A 16,510-nucleotide genomic window follows, 5' to 3' on the forward strand; every position below is an offset into this window, starting at 1 on the left:
CTATGCTAATCGTGACGATGAGAATGTATGGAGAATGAATTAAAGATGATCAGGAAACATTGACATGACCACAATTAGGTCACCTGGCTTTGTAACATGTTAGGATGACCACTATAGGACATTCAAGAAAAAACATAAGTAAAGGTGGCCTCTCTCATTCAGTGTGTATACTTCGCATCCTAGTTTGTTCTACCCCTTGTGTTAGTAGACACCTTTACGTGATAGTAGAACATAGGATCCTTGTTTGGGACCCGGCAACATGACAGGTTACTATGTAACATATAAACAGGTTATAATAAATGTAGTTGCTCGAGAGAATAGAATCCTAATTTTTAGGCACAATTTAGGTATTTTCTGCCAATCCAATGTGACAACACTGGCCTGTTCCGCCAGACCTAAAACAGACATGGCCCGTGCAATAACCCCATAACACAACACTCTTTGTCCTAAACCCAAAAAAGTCTTCCCTTGCATTGTACTCTCAATGACTGCCCTCTTCTCTTGTTATCCCTTCAGGGTAAACGAAACTGTCCACCTCTTCGCTTATGTCGGCTGCATAAAAAATGTATGCTTGCAATATCTATTCGATGACAGTGTTAACGCATTAAATAACGTTTCAACAACTTTGAATTTTTTTTAAATATTTTGCTGTCACTTGCCAATTGCAAAGGAAAATATAGTTGAAAACATTTTAGAAATGATTGTTATAAGATGGAAACATGAAAGACCAAAAGTGGGTCCTACCTTACTGATGATTACATCTTCACTCAATTAAGAACTCGACTGTTCTTGCATTTCAGTCCAGCACTTCTTGCATAAATCTGATCGCTGCACACGACACGAATCACAAACAAAGCTCTACCATCACGAAACGTGCGCTCTGAGCCAAGCTCCCTTCTAGCATCCTGAGCAAGAGGCAAGTTTTCACAGAGGGGGAACAAGCGAGGGAATCCCCGTTCACGATAAAAATAAATTATTCTATTCCCAGTGAAAGTAAAGCTACTTTGTAAATATAAGGCGTAACTTGCATTTTATTTTACATAATTTGGTATGAAGACTTACTTTACAAATATAAGTTCTTTACACTTTCTGTTTATGCTACGGTGTTGGGTGAATCGACAAGACCATCAGAACTCTGACCAGAAAACGAAGTCAGAACTACAGTACTCTGTAATTTTCAATTTCACTTACACTTGTCGATGAAAGGAAGGAAAACCTAAGTTTCGTACAAAATATGAAGAATGTACAATGAAATAGAAGTCTCTCTGCACAAACACAGGCTAATGTTTATAAAAAATGCTGGTACACCACAAATTTCCAACCCTGGCGGAAATGCAGTGTTGCTGATATTCTGTTCGTCCTATTGGTTAACACTGCGAGGCTGGCCTCACGAGCACGTTATAAGCGTACGTACAGTACACGACAGTACAGGACATGTAATTTTTCTGTTTAATTTAAGTGCGTGTTTGTCCAGTCTCGTAGTTCACATCAGTGTTAGTTTCTTTCTGTGTAATCCCAGAGTGTGTGCTTATGTGTGTTTAATAAGATTGTATGACCATTGAAATGTGTGGCTAAAAATTCACGTTAAAACAAAGAATTTTTGTGTGTGACACTTAAGTGAAAACCGAATCATGTTGAGACATTTGTAGGCAATATATTATTTGTGGGGACCCCTAAAAATAGTCTATAGAAACAATCCCCACACTATAGATGAACTGAAAGACAATATAAGAACAGAACTTACAAAAATTACGGAAGAGGAACTTCTGCGTGTCAATCAAAATTTGATCAAAATATGCTGGGAATGTGAATGCAGTTGGCCATCACTTTGAACAACTCTTATAACGCAGGTTAGTACTCGCTATACAATATACGTAAATACAATTTTCTGGATCCTAAAGATATGTGTATAAAAAATAAGAGGGACGTCATGGGTCGAAACTTCCGACATCCGCGCTGTTCCTTCCATTCTGCAATCACACATTATCTCAGCTGGGATTTAAAAATGAACGTACAGTATATAACATAATAGACCAGTGTCATATTATTATGTTGTAGCCACACAGAGTGCTACAGTTATTGCTTTCTCTACATGTGTTTGGAACATTCCTATATATCAAAAATTTTGCCAAGTATGAGCATGTGAAGTACCAGGTCAGTTGATCAAATTGTGTGGTGCTGAGAACTAATTGAAGAATGTTGACAGGAAATTTCATAGAAGGTGCTTGTGGAAATATGCTAAAACTAAACACAGTGAAACGTTGATTTTATGGTTTTCAGGGGACCAAGCTAAAAAAAAAAAACCAACTTAAAATGCAGGATAATGTAAAATTGGGGAAATTTTTATAACATTTTGATATGTTGGGACCATCAGAATTGAATGTATAATGTGGAACAATGTAAAACCTGGGAACGTAAAATTGGGGTTCCACTTTAATTATTTTATGAAGTTAATCAGTTTATATTGCTACCTTTGTCTGTCAATTGTTAGGACCTTAATTATAGCCTAATTTGCACTCAAATTTGATTATTATATAAAAGTTACAGTTTGAATAAGTTAGATCTGTGTGGCAATGGGCATGTTTCATTAGTAAGCCACGAACTTCTACTAACATGTAGATGTTTTTCTTGATTAATCATGAAAAAGTTATCAAACTGGGTTGTATTTGGTCAAAAGTAATGTATCAATTCACTTCATCTTCATATAACTATTTCAGAAAATAATGAAATTATTCTAACATTTTCCACTAAGTTCACATATGTTACATTTTCGCAATGTGCCAATCATAAGTTCATAAGGCAGACCTCCATGACAGAGTGATTAGCACAGCATGCTACAATGCTAAGGGTCTCAGGTTTGAATCTCTGCCTGGGCATAGGTGTTCATTGTGATTGTCACTTCATATCATTACTCATCCTTATCGTCATGATTAGCCAAAAGTGGCAGATAGGCAATGCTGAATAACAAGTCAAACAAACAAGTCCATAGGGTAGCCACTTACATAGGTAACTTGTAAACACGTCAATCATAACAATCTGTATACCATGGCATTAGTCTTGCATAATAGCCAATATCATATAATTTGTATGCAAATTATTACACATTTAAATTTGTAGTTGTGATGTTTATTATAATTTCACATTTTTAAGTTCCATTGTATTTACTTACCAGTTTAGAAACTATTTAAGATATACAGTGGAATCCTAATTTTAAGTTCCCGGATTTAACATTTTCTCGCATTATACATTCAATCGTGATGGTCCCAACATAACAAAATGTTATAAAATTTTCCTCGATTTTACGTTTTCCCACATTTTAAGTCTTTTCAGCTTGGTCCTGAAAAATGTAAAATCAAGGCTCAGCTGTATATTTGGGGTGGGGCAGGTTAATCAGTACTCATCTACATCAGCCAATATAAGTAGAGGCCGACACACCAATCTCTGCCACTGCACAGATCCCAATTTTCGTTTTGTCTCCCTCCCTCTTAGTATCATGTGTTCTTGCCAACCTTCGCCCTTTTTGCCAATTGTCATTCCATTCCTGGACACACTCATACAAACATCATTGAAAACAATTGAATAGCGCTCCAGCTCACGGCTCACACCGTTCGACAGGGACATTAATGTGTCAATATAGCATGACAAAATGGTTGCTTCTTTTATGCAGTGCATTTTCATTGGCTAGTTAGTAACTAGTGTGGCCAACTGTATTAATGAGGCACTATTTCTATCATGGAAGGACAAAGACAAAGTGACTGTGAGTTTTGTTGGATTGGAAGCACCATAATACTATTTTAAGTACTTGCCCGGTTTGACGTTGTGTGCATGTATTGTGTGTGTGTATGTGTTTGGTTAGTGAATGTTAAATTCCATAATGACTCCAGTACTATTGTTCATATTTCATCACTTTAGATGTGGATGCATGAGCATTTCAACTCTCGGCTCCGGCACGTGTTCTTGTAGGAATTGTATGAAGGAAGCTGTTATTTTTGCTGCTTAATGCGATAGATATTCTTTTCTTTGTTAAAATTGGCATGCTTTGATGGGTGGCAAGTTCATAACAAAAGAAAAATCTGCGCGGCTTATCATGTGGTTGCAATATATGTACTTGTTATTGTTGCGGAAGCCGGCATCGTTTGTAAATGTACAACAAAGGCTGCCGACTGTCGCCCATCACAGAAAGGCAATAATACTGCTTAAGGAGGAGTATTTGTGCTCCAGTTGTCAAGGTTTAACATGTTCGCGGCACAGGTTATTAGTAGGGAAAGGAACTTTAGGTAAATAAATGTTTTTTCTGCGATAAGATAGAGACCCTAATTTTTGCCAAAATTCTGATCATAGCCTTATATGTCAACACAGCAAATTTTATTTTACATAAAAACACATATTTTCCAGTTTTCCGTATGTAAATACATACTTTGCGAATTTCATTTTAAATACATAAAATCGCTCATTGACTTCATCTACCTCAAAATCCTCAAAGGAAAAATGTTTATTCTCCGCACCTCTTTCATATCGAGAGTGCTAGGTTTGTTTTGTCTTTGAAAACGCTCGCTGGCAGACTTCTGGCACCTCGCCTACGATCCTATCGGGAGAAAATAGCTGTAAGTAGCTGGGGCTGGCTACACGTAATGATAGCCAGGTTTTTAATGAAGCAATGCAGCTATTGTGGCCAGAAGGCATAAAATTTGACAATGTTCTTCTCTTGACAGATGCTGCAGCTTACATGCAGTGGTCTTGCCGTTAGCTACCCCAAAATGGTGCATGTTACATGTGTGGCACATGCATTGCATAGAATATGTGAAAAGATAAGAGCTCTTTATCCCGATGTCGATAAACTGGTTTCAAATGGGAAGAAAGTTTTTATCAAGTCGTCTAGAAGAATAGACATTTTTAAACAAAAATGTCCTGAGGTTTCACTTCCCCCTACACCTGTAGTTACGCGATGCAGATGTTATGCCCAGAACTTTGAAAAAAATTGTATCTGTTGTAAATGATCTCGACAAAGAAGAATTCTGCAAGAACTGTTAATGGAGCCCTCCTTAAAAGACGAATTGGCATACACTTCAACAAACCTGTCCATTCTCTCTAATTCCATATGAAAGCTTGAATCGTCCGCGAACACTTTGGCAGCTTCCATTGGTGAAGTCCGTATAGTAGAAACGAAACTGAAAGAACTCACTGGATCTAAATGTCTAAATGTACAGAATTTTTGGGGAAAAACCAAGGTTTTCAAACAATGTGCCAAATTGCATGTGAGGTCAAGTAGAGGAAGAGGAAGCTTTGGAAAACTTCGGCGTTAGTGACATTTCATGCTTCAAATATGCAAGAATTGTTTCTTGTGACGTGGAGCGATCTTTCTCACAATATAAGATGCTTTTTAGAGATAATCGTCACAGATTTGCAATGATCCACTGCAACTCTTCCAAAAAATAGCTCGCTAAGAGGTAATCATTTAGAAACTAATTTCAGATGTTTAATGTTATGGTTTGTTTTTGTTACCAAATGTTTTTATTTTTGTCACATATTTTCTTGTTTTTATCACATATTTTCAACATTTATGACACATAAAAAATAAATATTTCTGAGTTTTTTAGCACATAAAGTTCCGTTCCCTAGTTATTAGTTCTCAAACCAGTGGTAGTGTCAGTCATGTATCACTTGTTGTTGTAGTTCCAGTACCAGTGTGGATAGGCTTATTGGGAGTGAACAGTTAAAATGCCACCAGGTCCATTAATGCAGTGGAAAATAATACATTGTTTACTTTATTTGAAATCACACAAATAATGAATCACTTTGAAGAAGTCTTCTTTGCATCATTTTTGGTAATTTTACGCATTTGTTAGTCCATATTTAGTCAAGTTTTAGTCCATATGTATGTACATATAAAGCCACTTTATTAGCACATATTAATCCCAGCCCTGGTTATAATGCATGGCATTTAAAACTAAACGTTTAGATAGAGCTGAGTTCTACGAACAGCTGTGCCTCGCCACACTGTAGCAATTTTTCTATTGAACATATTAGCAACACTGGTTCTCACTTTGTGCAGAGATTCGTGTGTCGGCCTCTATATCAACTTTTTAGTGAATTACATAACCTTTAAGTTTTTGCTAATTTTAATGAACATAATGGCATGTATAAAATTTATGAAGTAAATGTCTAAATCTTCATTTTCTTTACCCAATCAGTTGTCTAGTTATGTACATTAAATAAGGGTGTAAATGATGCATATATCCAATTATCACATCAGTAACATATCAGTTTTGTTAAATTTTATAATTGCACTTTACCAGTATCTGCAAAACCTTAGCCCATCCAGGGGTTGCTAAAATTATCAAAGTAGCTTTTCTAGTGGTAAATAACACATAAATATGATTTTTTTTTAATTGCTAAAAAATTGAAATTGGCCTGTTTTTCCTTTACAGTTGTCAATAGATATAGGAACTGAAGTAAAATATCAGGAGAGATTACTGAAGGAGATGGTTAGTAGATTTATTTCCATTTATTTATAATTGTTCCTTTTTGTTATTGAAACCAGCATAGTAATAACGGATATAATATTTTTGCATGTATGACTTTGTATGCTGTGTTTAATAGTTGTTTACAGTTAACATAAGCATAAATGATGTCCACAAAATGATATCCCCTCCCCCTCCTTAGGATCTAAATTTAAGCAATCACTGTCCCCAAGTCCTCTAAAATGTCAATTAGCATGCAAATATATTACCTAAAAGATGGCATCTAAATACTAAATGAAATGTCAAGAAGAAACAATGAATTGTTAACTAACATAAGAGTAAATATCAGTCATCCTCCCCTTCAAATAAAAAATTAAGTGAACACCCCTGAAAGAATGCTAAAAACTATAAATAAATGTTCAATGAACCTAGTAGGTGACAACTAAATAAAGTACATCATTTTCCCCTCCCTACAACAAGAGAAGGTCATTACCCAAACAAGTAATTTCAGATCAGTTGGGGTTTATTTCGAATGTTTTGAGCAGATACGTTGCTCTTATCGTTGAAGAATATTAATGCTTGTCTGAACCTTTGGCTGTTACCAGTGAAGGCATTTTTTTAAAATTCCCTCTCCTTTCGAAATACCACTGTGATGTTCCAAAATCTAAAAAATACAGGGTGATATATAATTGCCTCTGGTGTTTCAAATGTTTATATTACAAGAACTATAACACATACAGCAAAAAGGTGCATATCAGTACATAAAGAATCTCTCCAGGTTTGGTACATACCTTACAGGTGCTCGATATGTGCACCCCTGGTGACACAGCAGATATCAATCCTGAAATCAAATTGCTGATGGTCCCCATTGCACAGGCAGCCAGTCTCCTTGAACTTGTTGTACCATGCACAAATTGTATTGTCTGTAGGTGCTTCTGTTTCATATTTCATATGAAATCTCCATTGTAACATCACAACCGAACATTTAGTGAATGCTAAGACACAGAATACTTTGTGTTCACCAGTGCATGCCATGCATGTGTTAACTGTGCTATACTGCCACCTAGCGGCTAAATGTACAATTTTGTGATGGGGCCTATTACAAGTGCAAACTTGGAGAGATTCATATTTTGGGAAACGTGAGATGCGGTAGTAATTACTTACTTCAACTTGTTCAACAAGTTTCAGCGAAGATGATGGCAGTGGGCACCTAAATCAATAGGACAAACTAAAAACAGCTTTGTGAAAAATGTGAGTACTAAGTTTCTCTGCAAGTATTAGAGAGATTCTTTATGTACTGATATGCACCTTTCTGCTGTGTGTGTGTGTTATAGTTCTTGTACTATAATTGAAGACTAAAATTGGTAAACGCTGTAAGTGCCACAATAATTCAAACACCGTTTTTTCCACGTTAAACTCTGAAATGTGCCATGGTTTATAATGTGGTAAAGGTGAAATGTGGCTGGTAGCCATCTAAGTAGTTCAAAGGGCATGTAAAGAGGTCACTAGTGTGCATGTTCTTATGAGCTGATGTGCGGAACGATGCGATTTCACAACACTTTTGCTTTTGGCACTTACAATGTTTACCAATTTTAGTCCTCAATTATTCTAAACCCCCAGAGGAAATTATGAATCACCCTGTATATATGCTTAGAATTTCTTCTAGAACATTCACATGCATCTTCATGTGGTTTGCTTTCACTGTTGTTTTAGATATTTGTGATCAAACAACATGAAGATTCACATTCACACTCTAGAAGGAATTCTAAGCAGATGTAATTTATCATATTGTGGAATATCATAGCAATTTCTAAATGGAGATGACATTTCAAAAACTCCTTCGCTGGTATTTGCCAAAGGTCCAGCCAAGCATTAAGACCAAGATACAGTGGGACTCCAGCCGTGGCCAACTTGGAGTCCCACATCCCTATTGAGGTTAGTGTTTTGCCTGTTGATGACTGTGGTTACTGCCCGAAGCTGACTGTGTAACCTTACCATCATCACATGTACAGGGTGTGCCAGAAGTGATAGATCAAACCAAAATGCTGAAAAAGTGATAGAGCGAACCAAAATGATAAAAAGTACATGATAGTAGAAGCAAAAAAGTCTCTGTAAACATGGGGTTGCAAACAAACTGTTTGCTAGATAATGCGAGATAATTGCGAATGTGTGGTTACAATCCTCCACTGACTTGATTATTTGGTAAAAAGGTAAAAAAAAAGGGTAAAGTGCTCCCCTGTGCTTAGCACAAAGCCATGAAGGCATATAGGGGGTGTGGGGGTAACGCCCCACACTTTCTTGATCCGGTCGTGAGTGGGGGTGATGTGATCAGCATCACGCCCCTGACTGCCTTTACCCCCCAGGGTTTCCCCCAGGTACCCATGTTATTCGATGCTGGGTGGGCACCGGGGCCGCTTCCATCGTTAGAAAAGTTCTCGGATTTGAACCGGCCGGGGATCGAACCCGGGACCTTTAGCATGGTAGTCAGATGCGTTACCGACTGAGCCACACATCATATTATTTTCACATGCAAGGTGCCATAGTCCTACTTAGTAACAAATAACAGAACTAATAGGTTCACCTCGCTAGACATTATTGTTGCTTTTATTACCAAGGACTATTGTACTGTACAGTATGTTACATGCAGCGGCGGTGCCAGGATTTATCATCTAGGGATGCTTAGGGGGTGCAATGCTGAAAATAAAGAAAACATGAGTCACGCATGCAACCTATCAAAACTGGGGGGAAGCTGTACCCCCTTGCCCTCCCCCTGGATGTCCATGATGATATGCATTAAGTCTTATACTCCAAGAAAGTGGTCGTACAGTGTAAACTCACAGATTTTTTCCACAGAGGGGCAAGCAAGGGTTTTCTTTTTTCGGAGAGGTAAACGAGGCATATTACCCCGATAATAGTGATGCTCTCTAATAAAACACCACTTGAATTTGTAATTATTGTGTTCCTGCATTCCCATTATAATAATTAATGTAAACTATTATGACTGAAATAAATTACACGTGAGAAATATGTACTTTTACGTTGACATTCGTTTTCTAAAGGAAAGGTGTGGCTGTCCTTGCCCCCCCTTACATCCCCTATATTATTATGCTTTCCCCTAGAAATTTAGTGTAGAGAAATCTTATCATCATTATTAAACAATATTTTGCTCTTAAAGAAAGTGAAGCATTTTCAATCTGATAAAAGTTCAGAGGAACTATTTTAGGGAGGGGTTCATTTTTTCCTATGAAATTGAAGTACTGTCCCACTTTGTGGGTCACACACACATGCCCCTGTTTCATACCCATCGGTACAATAAAATAGTGAGATGAAATGAGGTTTTCTTGCCCAACTGAACTTTCATCAAGACCCCCCCCCCTCTTCCCTAATCAGATTGTCTGTGCATGCCTACAATACACAGTAAGTACACAATATGTACCTTCCGTCTGCCACTTCAGGACAAAACGTGAAGTGCACAGCAAGTTCGCCTTCATTAAAATCCCTTCTGCCACACTATCCCACACCCCAACAATGAACTTCAAAATTTATTTGTGAACACTGGACTTCTTTGTAACAGTTTTTGAAAAATCCTGAAATGGTTTGTTTACCAGACATGTTACGAGGAACAAATACATAGAACATATTAACAAGAAAACTACTCTTAATGTTACAACTTGCATTAAATAATTTCCCGAGCACGACTTGGTGATACATTGAAATCAGCTACAATTTTTGCTCCAGTGTGAGGAAGAACAAGTAGGTGGAGAATAAAGCTGTTTATCAACAATGCAAAAAAGTAAAAGAAAACAACATAACTCACATTAAGCTCTAGGCAATTATTGAAAACCACAAACAGACAACTTGGAGAAACAAAAGAAGAAAATATTCATAACAACAACGCTAACAAAAGAAGAGAAATGGCTGCTGATTTTTCGAGAGGCTTCAGCAATACAGGAAAATATGTATATCGTATCGGCATCTCTTTCAGTACTTGCCTGTTGCATACAAAATAATGGTCTTACTTCAGTGCCTAACATTCGGCGCTCAATATGACATGACATGATATGACACTCTAAAAGGTTAGTGTTTTCAGTTGAACGTAGGGGTGCGGAAGAAAATGAAGGGGTGCACAAGCACCCCCTGGTGCCGCCCCTGGTTACATGTTTGTCAGTGTTCAGTTTTAAACAGAGAAACCTTGGAGTGTGCAAGGAGACTAAGTGTACGATGAGTACAAACAATCAAGTTGGTGACATATCATGATCATTCATTCACAATTATCTCTCAAAGGGTTCGTTTGTGACCCCATGTTTACTGAGACTTTTTGCTTCTACTTTTCACAGTTTCAGTTTGCACTTTCACTTCTGGTACATCCTGTATAGTAATGACTTACAGAATTATATATATATTTTTTGGTATAGAGATTGAATTTATAGCCACCTAACTAAGGAAGACCTGGATGCTGATAAGCTTTCTTTAATATAAAGCTTGTGGAATGTGTAATAGAGGGGTGAATGAATGTACTATGCAAACTGCATAATGTTTTAATATTTTAAATGAGAACATCATAAAAATTACTCAGTTGACAAACTTAAATAGTGCAAAGTTACAAGCTTAACATTTATCACTGTGTGAAGATTATCAGTAAATTTGTCAGAAATTTCACCTTACAGTTCTGTGAATTACAATCATTGCTAAACCTGAAGTAACCGGAATGTACAGTAATATTTTTGAATATTCTTGGTTACTAAATTATTTCCATTGTATGAATATACTTGTATGCTTACAGGAAGATAATTGTCATGGACAGTTTTATTTCTTATTCTGTTGCATTGTTACTAAACCAAAAAGTTAATTCTGGAGAACTGAATTTGACTCGTACAGGTATATGTTAGGGCTGAGCCGATACTGATGCCTGATATATCAGGTAGGATCGGTTGGATTTTATTTACCAATACTGCCAATACTTTTCAGGCAATATGGTCTTTCACAGGGTCTGCAAAAAATGCCATGTGACACTTTTGCAGAGTCTAATTATCCTGGAAATTTTGCAAAATTCGAAGTTTCCCTTTATTTTGCATTAATGGTGTGTGAAAAACTGTGTTTTGTGATTACATTCTGATGTAATTTGTGAATATTTTAAAGCAAATCTCTGGTAAATTGGTGCTTATACTTGGAGTGGAATACTTGCGCGCTAATATTAATCATTATTTTTAACAATTTGTTATAATTTTCAAGCATCAATGTTGGTGGGAATTGGTGAGAGTATCGGCATTGATATGTTCAAAGTGGTATCTGCTCAGCCCTAGTGTATGTCATTTGAATATGGATATGCTTGATTTATTTTTGTCAGTTTTCTCTCTAGTAATAAATGCTGTTCTTTTTCCCAGGATGATGACTTCGATAAATCAAGAGGCATTCTAGGTAACACCATGAACCGAGTGCTGAAATTGGCAAAAGGCGGACACAATTATTATTTGTTATACTTGTTTTTGTTTTGTATATTGGTGTTCATAATTTTATGGATTGTTATAAGAACGAGATGAATATGACTAGCAATATATTTAAGTGGGGCTACCTTTCTTTCTTTGTTTCTTTATGAAATCTTCTTAAAATTACTCACCTAAAAGAGTGAAAACTGAGATTTGATCTTGTAATTTTGAGGCTGACAGTGGTCCTTCCCAGAAATTGAAGGATATTTAAGTTTGACTACATAAAAAAAATTGTCAGGGAGCTAAGGTAGAAACGGTGAGTTCAGAGAGATGCAGGTGCTGATATTCTCAATCCTGGTAACTGCTACAATTTCAGATTTTGTTTTTCTGCATAAGAATAACAGAGCCAGTCTAAAATATCAAGGATGAAATCTCAAGTATGCATTGGTACATGTATTCTGTGTTAAAACTTTATGAGCACTATAATGACTTGATTGATTTTCTGTAGCTACCTGTAAATGTCAATATCCAAACAAGGACTATTTACTTGAGCTGTATCCATAATGGTTCTTGCAAATGTCAAATTGTAATGTCGATGGTATCTACAGTCTTATTTTCCCTTAAAAAATCTAATCTTCACATCATCATCACCACACAGGTATATTTAAAAATTCCCACTTGGTAATTTTTCCCCCCACGCAGTTATTTTTCCTCATGGGAAATTTAATCCATTAAATTAGGCACACACAGGAGATGTACTATGTAGATTTTCAGCGAAAAATGCAGGCTCGACCAGGACTCGAACCTGGGTCTCTGGCAATCCGTGCCATTGCTCTACCACTGAGCTACTGAGCCGGCCTGGCTTCCCCTGCATTTTCGCTGGCGCTGTTTTACCTGTGAGAAATCATCTCTGCAAGTGCTTCTGCAACGAGATCTGTTGCCTTCAGCACTGCAGGTGCAATGTCTGTCTTGGGATTTGTATCTGTTGCTGTTTTTTTTTGGTCTTGCAGCTAATTAATTCTGTCTTAGTATAATTGGCTCCTTTGTGCTTGTAGGTGTGACACCATAAGATTTAGGTAGATTGGTCACACGTGGTTTTAGCACAGGTTTAAGTGGTGGTCCTTTACTGAACTTTTTGTATTACTGCTGACTATCCTGATTTTGATCAGCAGGCAAAGATTTCTTGTACGTCGATGTAAACCGGACTTTGTAAACCCTAATTGCAAGCAAACTTTTGTTGCATGGTGATCCCTAATCGTGAGAATTTTGCGTGAACTGGGCCCAACTGAACCTCATAAAAAGAGATGACCAAAAGGAACATCGTATTACAAAATTGTGCTTGCAATTAGGGTTTATGCTCTCAGAAAAAATGTTAGGTGATGTCCCACAATGCAACGATGACATACATTAACTATATACCAACTAGATTTTATGACTTAAAACTATTGCACCATTTGTCAATAAATCTTGTGAAATTGCAATTTAACGTTTCATTGGATATATGTTTATTATAATATATGGCAGACTGTTCTCATTAAAATGGCCATAAAACAATAAAATATGTTCAAACATAAAATTAGTGAAATTTTCACAATTATCGAGATTAATCAACTTGCAGTATAATTCTGTGATACATTTACATGTGCACAACATTCATAATTATTGCATTGAATAACTTCTTAAAACTCTCAAGGATAAAAACCATGTGCATATTAAAATCTGAACAGACCCTTATTTGAAATATATATATATATATATATATTATTTGATTCTGCCCTTTATATATATTTATTTATTTAGATGCTGCAGGTGGGAATTACTATTTTCATTGGTAGAGAATAAGGATGACAATGGGGGAGTTTATTCTTGTTAACTTTGCAAGTTCATATATTTTCTACACAATTCTCGATCTCGAGTGACATGCAATTTTCGTAATGTTCACTATTATCGTACTTAATTAATGACACACCGTTAACGTTCCTTATATAGTTCTGTAATGACACAATCACTCCTACTTCATCGTATGGTATCACAGTCCAATGGGAACAGTCGACTACTGTTGTAACTTCATGCATGGGTAGTGGGCTGCAACTTGCCCATATGGAGAACTAGGTCAGTGAAGATAACAGCTGCTTCATTGCATGCATTTGCATGCATATTGCATGCGGTCAATCAATCGGTATCCAAAATATGCAAGGTAACTTCAACAAGTAGCAATGCAATCATAGTCGAGAAATTCTAGTTGAACCAACTCTTAAGACAAGTCGAAAGTATTCCATCAAATAAACACTATGTGTATACTGGATAAGCGATGATAAGATGGAAAGAGAAGCTGCGTGAGAGTATTAATCGTCGGGGAGTTTTACGAAGTCTGTCTACTGGTAGAAAGAGGAAGAGAGAGTGACTGTAGATGGGGTGATAGTACAAGCAAATATGGCTGCTCTCTCTCGGAAGATTTATGAAGTATTAAATTTCTGACAAGGAAAAATAACTGTGTGAGGTAAAAATTACCAAGTGGGAATTTTTAAATAAACCTGTAGTGGCAATGATGATGCGAAGATTAGAATTTTTAAGGGAAAATATATCAACAACGTTACAAAATATATAGCAAGATTAAGTAATGTGTTCTACTTGTTTGTTTCTGTTGCAATAACTTCGTATTCCATAGTATTGGAAGCGTGTGTGAATCAGTCTTCTAAAATTTGGTTCTGTTTATTTATTTGTTGTACCTAGAAATACTTTCGTGTTCCTTTTATTTAAGTTTCAGTATTTTTTTGCTTGTGTTGTAACTGTTTTTGGTGTTATAATTTAATTGTGTTTCACTGTTTCTTCCAAATATATTTTTATTTTGTTGTACTTGTGCAGTATTATGTTTAATTTTGGGGATGCAAGAAAAATAGAAAGTGGAAATACAAGATTGTCATATCCTATGCTTCTGTATTTCACTTACACACTTACGCAATCCGAACCTTGATTGTTAATAATATGAATACCAATTTTGCATTGTGGAAACATATACAGTGGAACGTCGATTTTATATTTTCCCACTTTATACATTCAATCTTGATGGTCCCATCATTTGAAAATGTTATAAAATTTTCCTCGATTTTACATTTTCCCACATTTTAAGTTTTTTTCACCCTGACAAACATAAAATTTAGGTTCCACTGTATTCTTTTATTTTTCTTTCTAGTCATTATAATGTCTTGTCCATTGAGATATTTTTGTAATTCTTTACTTTACTTGTTAACAGCAGTGTCTAGAAAGTATTTGATGGTGGAGGGACTACTATCGGATTAAAGATTATGGATACTCAAGTTTTTACTCCAGTTAAAAATTAACCAGTAACTGGTAACCAGATCTACATAGAAATGAGTTACATCAAAATTTAGGTTATTCAATTCTGCGTTAAGCTATGACAACCAATTTTTTTTTCCAAGAGTGTGCCTTCTATTTATTTATCGTGAGAACAAAAAAAGGACCAGTCTTATGGGGTTTTCCAAATGACCACTCTCTTTGAAATTCTATAAATAAAAAACAGGTGGTCAAATCATGAAGAAATTTAAATACAGTTCAGGTAGCTAGGTTTTAAACATGATTGCTGTTTTCAGATTTTTTAAATCAGCCAAGAAAAGGTCCGTATCAATTTTGTGCAACAACTTTTTTTTAGTATTGTGTAGTCCTACAAATATGATCTTGGTCTTGTTTTGAAGCTCTTTGCAGCTGTTTTTAATGCCTTATCATTAACAAATCACATTATGAAACCGATTTTATACAAATTTTTATTCAACGAAGTAAAGATGTGTGTTGAATGTGGTGACACCACATGCACTGACTTGCAATGACAGCCCACAGTTTAACAGAGATCTCATGAAAATTGTAATAATTAAAAGTTGTTCAAAATATTGATTAATATTATTGAGTAAACATGAAAGCAATATTTTCACCCACAATGCTGGTGCAAAATAAATGAAAACTTCAAATTTTGTACAATTGCTGCGATAATTAGACTTCACACAAATGTCTCATGGCATTTTTGTGGATCTCACAAGAGACAAAAATACTGGGATAGTATCGGCAGGTTTTTCATAAATACATTGTAACTGATGCTTTCCGATACTGATACACCAGCATTGGTATCGGCTTAGCCTAATCACAACGTAGAAAATTACTAGGGTATAAAACACTGTAAGTAACATTTTGATCATTTCTGAGTTCATTAAGAAACAAGGTTATTGGAAGCTATACTGTATATACACATTGCTTTTGTGCTGTGTTAACCAATTTCAGAAGGCTTCACTGAGACCAATGCAAATTGTATGACATGGCAATTTCACTCAAAAATTGAAGGGTGGCACATTTTACTTTGTAACTCAAAAATTGCCAAAATGTCTCTTACCATGTTTATACACCCGGACCCTTCAATTTGAAGCTCTATGAGAAATCCGTTATTTGATAAAGTGTGCTCGTTTGCAATTTCCCATTAAAACAGTTTTCCACAATTCAGCCTCCTTAATAATATGTTAAGATTAGTAATAGTAATTACCATTTTGCCAGCGTATAAAATGCACTTTTTTCCCTTTAAATATAGGTGTGAGAAACAAGGTGTCTTATATACCAATA

The 16,510-nt window shown here is 36.0% G+C and overlaps 1 protein-coding gene across 2 annotated transcripts in view; it reads left to right on the plus strand.

Annotated features, from left to right (window-relative positions):
• Bet1 (blocked early in transport 1) overlaps positions 1-15,740 on the plus strand; it is a 34,143-nt gene extending 18,403 nt beyond the window's left edge. For both annotated transcript variants that reach the window (XM_083117867.1, XM_083117868.1), the window contains exons 4-5: positions 6,429-6,485; positions 11,846-15,740. In XM_083117867.1, coding sequence (XP_082973993.1) covers positions 6,429-6,485; positions 11,846-12,001 — 213 coding nt within the window. In that variant the 3' untranslated portion in view covers positions 12,002-15,740. The remainder of the gene's footprint in view (positions 1-6,428; positions 6,486-11,845) is intronic.
• The last annotated feature ends 770 nt before the right edge of the window (positions 15,741-16,510 follow it).

This window comes from Lepisma saccharinum, chromosome 2 (assembly GCF_977018435.1).
Source record: "Lepisma saccharinum chromosome 2, izLepSacc3.1, whole genome shotgun sequence".
In the NCBI taxonomy this organism is placed as follows: Eukaryota; Metazoa; Arthropoda; class Insecta; order Zygentoma; family Lepismatidae; genus Lepisma; species Lepisma saccharinum.